Below are 9,459 nucleotides of genomic sequence, written 5' to 3'. Positions count from 1 at the left end.
TACTTTTCCTTATTGCAAAATAAAAGCTTCGGATATTAACAAATAATCACTTTAGGCCGGCATGGTAGCTCATGCCTGTCATCCCAGCATTTTGGGAGGCTGAGATGGGGAGATTGCTTGAGGCCAGGAGTTTGAGACCAGCCTGAGCAACATAGCAAGACCCCATCTCTACAAAAAATACAAAAATTAGTTGGGCATGGTGGCATGCACCTCAGTCCCAGCTACTTGGGAGGCTGAGGTAGGAGGATCGCTTGAGCCCAGGAGTTGGAGGTTATAGCTATGATCGCTCCACTGCACTCCAGCCTGGGTGACAGAGGGAGACCTTGTCTCAAAATTAATAACAATAATAATCATCATCATCACTTTGGTTTCCTAGCCCAAAGAGGGAAGCACCCCGCCCCTCCCCCCACCCTGTTGTGAAGAAGGGAAAAGTGGCTGAGCACTGGGGTGCCTTAGAGCGGCTTTGTGCCCTCTTTGTGCTCTACTACCTGGGAGCCCAATCCTGGTGTCACACAAACAGCCGGCCCCAGCGCTGGGCCTGTCGAAGAGCAGGCCCGCTGTGAGGATGGCTCTGAATAACAAAGGGCTGGGACTGAGATTCTCACAGGTTAGTGAGTGTTCATAGAAATCATCTGGAGGGGGCTTGCTGCGGTGGCTCACGCCTTTAATCCCAGCACTTTGGGAGGCCGAGGCAGACAGTTCACTTTGAGGTCAGAAGTTCGAGACCAGCCTGGCCAACATTGTGAAACCCTGTCTCGGCTAAAAAAAATACAAAAATTAGCCGGGCTCCCAGCTACTGGGGAGGCTGAGGTAGGAGAATCCCTTGAAGTGAGGACGTGGAGGTTGCAGTGAGCCAAGATCTTACCACTACACTCCAGCCTGTGCAACAAGAGCGAAACTCTATCTCAAAAAGAAAAAAAGAAAGAAAGAAAGGAATCACCAGCCAGGTATGGTGGCTCATGCCTGTAATCCCAGCTACCCAGGAGGCTGGGACTCCTCATGAAGTCAGGAGTTCAAGACCAGCCTGGCCAATATGGTGAAACCCCATCTCTACTAAAAATACAAAAATTAGCCAGTTGTGATGAGGTGAGCCTGTAATCTCAGCTACCCGGGAGGCCGAGGCAGGAGAATTGCTTGAACCCAGGAGGTGGAGGTTGGAGTGAGCCAAGACCGCACACTGCACTCCAGCCTGGGCAACAGAGTGAGACTACGTCTCAAAAAAAAAAAAAGAAAGAAAGAAAAAAAAAGAAGTCATCTGGAGGTGCTCATTTAAGTTCAAGGTTGCAGTGAGCTATGATTGCACTACTGCACTCCAGCCAGGGTGACAGAGCAAGACTCTGTCACAAAAGAAAATAAAAAAAGCACTTATCATTATCCGACATGCAATATGTTTTCTTGATTAAAGTCTTTCTCCCAACCCTAGAATGTAGGCACTATGAGGACAGGGACTTTTTTTTTTTTTTTTTTTGAGACAGTCTCACTCTGTCACCCAGGCTAGAATGCAGCGATGTTGGCTCACTGCAACCTCTGCCTCCCGGGTTCAAGTGATTCTCCTGCCTCAACTCTCCAAAGTAGCTGGGATTACAGGTGCACACCACCATGCCCAGCTAATTTTTTTGGTATTTTTAGTAGGGATGACGTTTCGTCATGTTGGCTAAGCTGGTCTTGAACTGCTAGCCTCAAGTGATCCACCTGCCTAAGCCTCCCAAAGTGCTGGGATTACAGACATGAGTCACCACACCCAGCCACGGATTGTCTTTTCTGTTCATTGCTGTATTCCCAGCACTTAGAACATTACCTGGAACATATAGGTAACGTGTGCTCAACAAATACTTGTCGAATGAATGAATGAATGCGTTTGCAAGAGGTGTGTTTGAGTTCCAGGCAGGAAGAAGAAAACAGAAGAGGAGGAAAGGATGATATCTATATCAGGAAAGCAAAAACTTTTCCAGAAATCCCTAGCAGATTTCTACTTACATCTCCTAGCCAAAACCATGTCACATGGCAACCCATTGCTGTAAAAGAGTCTGGGAATATGAATATTTTTACCTGGGCACACTGCCCTTCTTGAACAAAATTATCTTTTAAGCAAGGAGGAAGGGAAGAATGGATATTGGAAAGACAACCTGTAGTGTCTACCAGTGGGTTTATCCTGGACCTGATCAAGCAGAATCTGAGGATGGTAATTCTTTTTTTTTTTTTTTGAGACGGAGTTTCACCCTTGTCACCCAGGCTGGAGTGCAGTGGCACAATCTAGGCTCACTGCAACCTCCGCCTCCTGGATGGAAGCTATTCCCCTGCTTGTAGCTGGGATTACAGGTGCCCACCACCACATCCGTCTAATTTTGTATTTTTAATAGAGACCGGGATTTCACCATGTTATCCAGGCTGGTCTCGAACTCCTGATCTCAGATGATCCGCCTGCCTTGGCCTCCCAAAGTGCTGGGATTACAAGTGTGAGCTACTGTGCCCAGCCAAGGATAGTAATTTTGATCCAGGTAACTCTTGGACCACACTGTAAGAAAAATGGCCAGGGTAGACCGGGCGCTGTGGCTCACGTCTGTAATCCCAGCACTTTGAGAGGCTGAGGCAGGTGGATCACCTGAGGTCAGGAGTTCAAGACCAGCCTGGCCAAGATGGTAAAACTCTGTCTCTACTGAAAAAATACAAAAATTAGCTGGGCCTGGTGGTGGGTGCCTGTGATCCTAGCTACTCGAGAGGCTGAGGCAGGAGAATTGCTTGAACCTGAGAGGGGGAGGTTGCAGTGAGCTGAAATAGCACCACTGCACTCCAGCCTGGGTGACAGAGCGAGACTCTTGTCTCAAAAAAAAAAAAAAAAAAAGAAAAGAAAAGAAAAAAGAAAAATGGCCGGGGTAATAAAATGAGCCCAGATTGAAATTTTCTTTTTTACTTTTTCTCTCTCTTTTTTGAGACGGTGTCTCGTTATGTTGCCCAGGCTGATCTTGAATTCCCAGGCTCAAGTGATCCTCCTGCCTTTAGCCTCCTGAGTAGCTGGGATTTCAGGCGTGTGCCACCATGCCCGGCTCCAGATTAAATTTTCTAAAGCCATCCTCCTGGGTGATGGACACACTGGCAAAGAACATCTGTTGTGCTGGCTGCCCAGAGCCCATTTGACTCCACTCCTACTTCTATCATCTTTTTTGAGAAATACTTTTATTTCTACCTCATCCCTCCCCCACATCTGCATGGTTACAGCCTTGGGACTCTTGGAGGTTTTGTTCGTACATCATATTCCCACCCAGCTGACCCAAACTGCTAAATCAGAGTCCCATTCCCTTAAATTTGGCATTAGGACCAAGATGCTAACTCTCTCCGGATGGCTGGATCATGTACCCAGAGAGCTGCTAGCAGATGTGTTTCCTACATCACGAACTGGAGCAGCTGAGGACAGAGTGCGAACCCCACACAGAAGGAAGTGTGGTGAAACAGAGAGGGTCTTTGTGGTGTTTGAGTCCCTGGTACTAGGTCACTCCTGAGGCCTGGGTCTTTCCTTGCCCTTGTGTGCCACAGCACACCTCTGGGTCAGGCCAGCTTAAATGATTTTTTAGTGGTGGCCAAGAGTTCTAACTCACACTCATCCCATCCATCCTAAGCCAAGGGGACAAGGACAAAGTGTAGTGTTTTCTACACCCCAGCTCTAGGTTCTGAGAACAAAAAGAAGTAACTCTGTGAAGAGCAGGTGTCCAGTTTTGGAGGAAGAAGTGAAACATGGCAGTTTCCTTATCAATGAACTGTCTATCAACAAAAGACCAGAGGCCTGGGTCAAGGGAGAGTTTCTACCCCCTGGCTGTTTCTGTGGGGCTCAAGAAAACCACCTGCTGTACAGGTGATCCCACTGCTAACGGAGGAATGAGCGGTTTTGTGTTGTTGTTTTTTTTGAGACGGAGTCTCACTCTGTTGCTGAGGCTGGAGTGCAGTGGCACCATGTCGGCTCACTGCAACCTCCGTCTCCCAGGCTCAAGCAATTCTCCTGCCTCAGCCTCCCAAGTAGCTGGGATTACAGGCACCCACCACCGCGCCCGGCTAGTTTTTAAAATATTTTTAGTAGAGATGGGGTTTCACCATGTTGGCCAGTCTGGTCTTGAACTCCTGACCTCAGGTGATCCACCCGCCTCAGTCTCCGAAAGTGCTGGGATTACAGGCGTGAGCCACCGCACCTGGCCTGCATGAGTGGTTTTACAATAGGACCTCTAGGCAAGGGTCTGCAGATCTGGTCTAACGCTAATCCTTGCCCATTGAGATAAATCACTCTGTCCTCTGTCCCTGGCTGTCACCACTTGGGAACCATGTATAGTGCCTGTCAGTTTTCCTGAGGTACACATGGGCTAGAGAAGTAGTGTGGCAAAGAGGGCAAAACATGGGTTCTAGAGTCTGCAAGTCCAGTTTCATCACGTACTGGGTCTTTAGCCAGTTAGTTAATTTCGCTTACTTCCATCTCTCAGTTACCATAATCCTCTCACTAGGAGAATGAAATAGTGTGAGCGTGTGCGTCTGTGTGTGTAAAGCACCTTACACAATACCTAGCAAACGCCCCTGAAGCAGCAGAGCCACTCCAGCCCTGGAACCTTGTTAGAGATCAGGGTGAGAGCCTGGCACAGAGACAGGATATCCCTCTAAGAAAACTGTCAGTGTCAAAATAGTTGGTTTACTGCCTGATTTTTGCAGCAAACTTCAGTGCTCCCCTAGGAGTCAGGGTTCAAAGCTTTGTGTTTGTTTGTTTTTTAGCAGTAACTAATTTTCATTTCCTGTAAGACCTCCACACTACAGAGAGCTAGTGGCTAGAACCCAGCAGGAGGGAAAATAGGTCCTGAGAAGAGAGGATAAGGGAAGCTAGTCTTTTCTTTTTTTTTTTGAAACAGAGTTTCGCTCTTGTTGGCTAGGCTGGAGTGCAATGCCACAATCTCAGCTCACCGCAACTTCTGCCTCCTGTGTTCAAGTGATTCTCCTGCCTCAGCCTCCCGAGTAGCTGGGACTACAGGTGTGCGCCACCATGCCTGGCTAATTTTTGTATTTTTAGTAGAGACAGAGTTTCACCATGTTGGCCAGGCTGGTCTCGAACTCCTGACCTCAGGGATCCACCTGCCTCAGCCTCCCAAAGTGCTGGGATTACAGGCGTGAGCCACCACACTCGGCCTAGACTTTCAAGTTATTGTAATTCAGCACCCACCAGGGGCCAGGCACATCTATGTGGTTTACATGCATTCTTTCCTCCTTTAACCCCTTTGGTGGATCAATGAGGGCACAGGGAGTATGACAGTGACAGCTAATCTGGACACCACTGAGGCAGTTCTGAAATCTGCTAGTCGCTCAGAATTAACTGGTTGGGGATGACCAGCCTAGAACACAAACAGCTGCTGCCATAGCCCCAGCACAGACTTCCAACTAGTGCCTGGGACCTGCTCCCCAGCCCTATTGGGCAAACAGATCTCTGTTTATTAAGCAACCAGTTCTTTTCCAAAGTGCTGATAACTGCAGCTGGAGTCCATATACTCTTTTTTTTTTTTTGAGACGGAGTCTTGCTCTGTCACCCAGGCTAGAGTGCAGTGGCACAATCTCAGCTCACTACAACCTCTGCCTCCAGGGTTCAAGTGATTCTCCTGCCTCAGCCTCCAGAGTCGCTGAGATTACAGGTGTGTGCCACCACACCAGGCTAATTTTTGTATATTTAGTAGAGATGGGGTTTCACCATGTTGGCCAGGGTGGTCTCAAACTCCTGACCTCAGGTGATCTGCCTGCCTGGGCCTCCCAAAGTGCTGGGATTACAGGTGTGAGCCACCGTGTCTGGCTGATATACTCTTGAGCCCCTACTGGAAAAACATGGAAGAGAGAGAAAGGAGAAAATGAAAAAGGGAGGGAGTAAAAGTAGGAAGAAACAAAGGGAAGAGAAGTGAGGCAGTCAAGTCCGTGACGATACTCATTCCTTTATTGTCAACTGCGTTGATTGGAACAGGGCTGGGGCCTGCAAGCTGCTGGCAGCACCCAGCTGCAGGTGCATTTCAGCTCAACAGAGAGGCCTCCATCCTAAGCCAAGGGGACAGAGGGGAATGTTTTATATATATATTTATATATTACATACGTCCCGTATAGTCATATGTGTAGAGTGACAAGAATGGGCCACTGCATTGTTAACTGTTGTCCTAAATAAAGACCATAGCAACACACATGAGAATTTGGTCCTAATCAAGGCCCTTACTTTGTCAATCAAATATTTGATACACCAAAAGGAAAAGGAGAAAAAGAGAGACAGAGAGACTGAGATCCAGCCACCCCTGGTGGCCCTGTTCCCAGCAGATCTTACGCTGAGTGTAGAGTGTCCCCTGTGGAGGTAAACACGCACACAAACACGCACACACATACACACGTACACAAAACCGCAGGCAGGAGCTCCTCCTCCGACCATACCTTGGGCCCAGCCCTCGGACTGGGGGTGCTGATTTGGGTATATTGTGCTATAAGACTGTGAGGGAGGAGTGACAAGACAATGCAAAGGCAATGTGTCCAAGTGATGAATGGGGTGATACGTGCTGCTTCGTCCACAAACGAGAAAGAGGTCAGTGGGAGAGGCTGCTCAACGCAGCCCTGGAGGTCCCCCTGTGCTCAGGCCACCTGGTGAATTTCTACACACAACTCCTGTCCCAGCCACAGTTGAACCTCTGATCTGAATCCTGAGTCTCAAATAATCTCTTGGGCTCTGATGAAAATTGTGATTTCCTGGAAGGACAGGAGCAAATGGCAAGTGGGTGGCTCAACCCTCTAGTCCAGTAATGAAGCAGAAATGACAGTGTCGCTGAGTTAAATCAGACCCAAGCTTGATCCTCAGAGCAGAACTTGAATGATGTAAGAAGGGTTCATTTCCTGAAGGAAAGAGAATAACCCCCGCCACCACCTCCCACACCCCCCATTTCAGGCAGATCTGTCAGTCTCTCGGTTTCACCCCAACGACAGCACTCTTCATATTCTAGGAACTGGAAACTCACACTATTAGGGCGCTTTGAAATTCTAATTCACTCGCTTGCTTTCGTTATTACCTCTTCACCCCTCCACCAAAATATACACTTAAAAAGCCAGTCAATGAACATTAACCATTTTTTTTTTTTTGTAGAAATTTACTTATCACTTGAGATACCTGGAGACATTTTGGGTCATCACAAAGGAAGGTAAGGAGTATCCCCCTAGGAACCAATTTGCGTAACTAGTGAATAAAGGATCTATTTTCAACAAAATAATACCTTAAAGATGCAATTCAGAAACAGGGGTAACAGGCAAAGCTGGAAAAGATTGTGCCTGGGCTTCTGTTTCCTGTGACAGATGAAGGGAAAAAGCAATAGACGTTAATATCTTCGTTTAGCCAGGGGTAGAATGACATTGACTCCTCTCACTGTGAACGGGGTCTAGGCAGCTGCAGGGAGAAATGATCAAAGCAGGCAGGAGCAGCCTCTTGAAAATGGGGAGTTGCCTTGAGGGCCTGTCGATCAAAATAACTCCTCGGAGGGGACAGAAACAAAGGGATCTGGTGGAAGGACTTCCGTTGATGACTGTTCCAGTTGTCTCAATTGCTGTTCCATTTCCTGCAGGTTCCAAGGTGATGGTAACTGGTTGGTCCACAGTTCCCATCCAAGGTGGGCAGAAAGCAGAGTTTGGGAAGCCGTGAGTTCTTGTCAAAGCTGAAGGGCATGAGCTAGGTTGGTGAGGTTATTAATGTCCTTGAAAAGGAGCCCAAGAGGCTGAATGAGGTTGTCTGAGGCTCAGAAAGTGGAGAGTGGGGCTGTGTCCACAGGGAGCAGATGCCCAACACTGTCAGGATGTCTCTTGTCCTCAGGGAATACCAAGCAGTCTCCTAGTCCCAGAAAGTGCTCAGGGGCTGCTCGCCATCAGTGTGGGAGAAGATGGAGGTTATGGAGTGCGGTGGGTAGAAAAGGGACTGTCTTCTCAGGCACTGGCTACCTTCCCTTCTGGAGGCAGCTGACAGGGGGACATGCCTGAGATCTGATTGCGGGAGCTCTCAAGTCAGAAGAAAAAGAGGCTATGCAGTGACCACGGTAGGCCCAGACAGCTCAGGCGAGGGCATCTCCCCAACACGAACTGAGCTCCGCGAATAAATAACATGAATTAAATAAAGGAGGCGAAGAAGAGCAGGCAGAGGCACCGTCTGCCAGATTCTCACCCCTGCACACACGCACACGCACATGCACGCACACGCACACGCACCAAGCGGCAGATGAGATGAGCCAGGGTTGGCTGCCCCATCCCAGGAGTCTATTGGATGGGCAGCCTGACGTGATGGTTGTCACTCATGGTCCGCCACTGTTGCAGGGCGCAGAGAAGCAGAGGCCAGGGAGGCATGTGTGGTGGAAGGTGGAGGCCGCTGAGGACTCTGGCACCTGCAGGGGAGACGAGGCAGGCGAAAGGGGAGGTTAGCGAAATGCAGGAAACAGGAAAGTGAGTCCTCTCCTTTGCCCCATCCTGTTGCTGCAGGAATCCGTCTGACATCCCCAGTCACCCCTTGCCCTTCCTGCCCTTTGGGTACCAGCAAAACCCTCTTTAGCATCACCCAGCCCCTGCAGTTCCCCTGCCTCCTGGGTCCAGTGCTGCCTTGGACCATGGAGGTACTGACCAGGATCTGGACTTTCGGACTTTAGACGTGGAAGGTCTTTCCAGAAAGCTGTCCAATCGCATGAGCCTCTCCATGTGTAGCGCACGAGGGTCTTGTTCTTGGTCGTGAGAGAATTCCATCTCAAAGACAGCTGGAGGGGACACGTCCAACTCCAGGAACATTATGTTTTCAGCCTGTGGTGGGAATATCATGCCAGGCTTGAGCAGTGCCCGGTCATTGTGCCTTCTAGGGACTCAGCCAGTCTTGGGTGTAGCACGGCTGATGAGGTGGTTACGGGAAGCAGAGGCTGTGAGCATTCCCTCCCATAGGCTCTTTTTTTTTTTTTCTTCTGAGACGGAGTCTCACTCTGTCGCCCAGGCTGGAGTGCAGTGGTGCAATCTTGGCTCACTGCAACCTCCGCCTCCCAGGTTCAAGCAATTCTCCTGCCTCAGCCTCCCAAGTAGCTGGGACTATAGGCACCCATCACCACACCCAGCTAATTTTTGTATTTTTAGTAGAGACGGGGATTCACCATGTTGACCAGGCTGGTCTCGAACTCCTGACCTCAGGTGATCCACCCACCTCGGCCTCCCACAGTGCTGGGATTACAGGTATGAGCCACCTTGCCCGGCCTTCCTCCCATAGGCTCTTTCTCCCCTCTCCGCTTCTTACCCTGTACCTGGGGTGGGACCCCATTGCCATGGCAACCCGAGCATACTGGCTGATAGGCCTCTTGTAGCCCACTGCAGATGTTGGCCGCTTCTTCATCTGGCTGTTACTGCTGTAGGGAAGAGGCTATATTAGAAAGGATTTCTGTGGAACACAAACAGCAAATGACATCACGA

The 9,459-nt window shown here is 49.3% G+C and overlaps 1 protein-coding gene across 2 annotated transcripts in view; it reads right to left on the bottom strand.

Annotated features, from left to right (window-relative positions):
- Positions 1-5,922: 5,922 nt before the first annotated feature.
- KIF3C (kinesin family member 3C) overlaps positions 5,923-9,459 on the bottom strand; it is a 53,431-nt gene continuing 49,894 nt past the window's right edge. The window contains 3 exon segments of one of the 2 annotated variants that reach the window (NM_001131089.1): positions 5,923-8,402; positions 8,636-8,808; positions 9,287-9,392. In NM_001131089.1, the coding sequence (NP_001124561.1) occupies positions 8,309-8,402; positions 8,636-8,808; positions 9,287-9,392 (373 nt within the window). In that variant the 3' untranslated portion in view covers positions 5,923-8,308. 2 annotated transcript variants of the gene reach the window in all.

The sequence above is a fragment of the Pongo abelii genome, chromosome 12 (genome assembly GCF_028885655.2).
Source record: "Pongo abelii isolate AG06213 chromosome 12, NHGRI_mPonAbe1-v2.0_pri, whole genome shotgun sequence".
NCBI classification, from domain to species: Eukaryota; Metazoa; Chordata; class Mammalia; order Primates; family Hominidae; genus Pongo; species Pongo abelii.
This window is presented reverse-complemented; position numbering and strand designations above follow the sequence as displayed.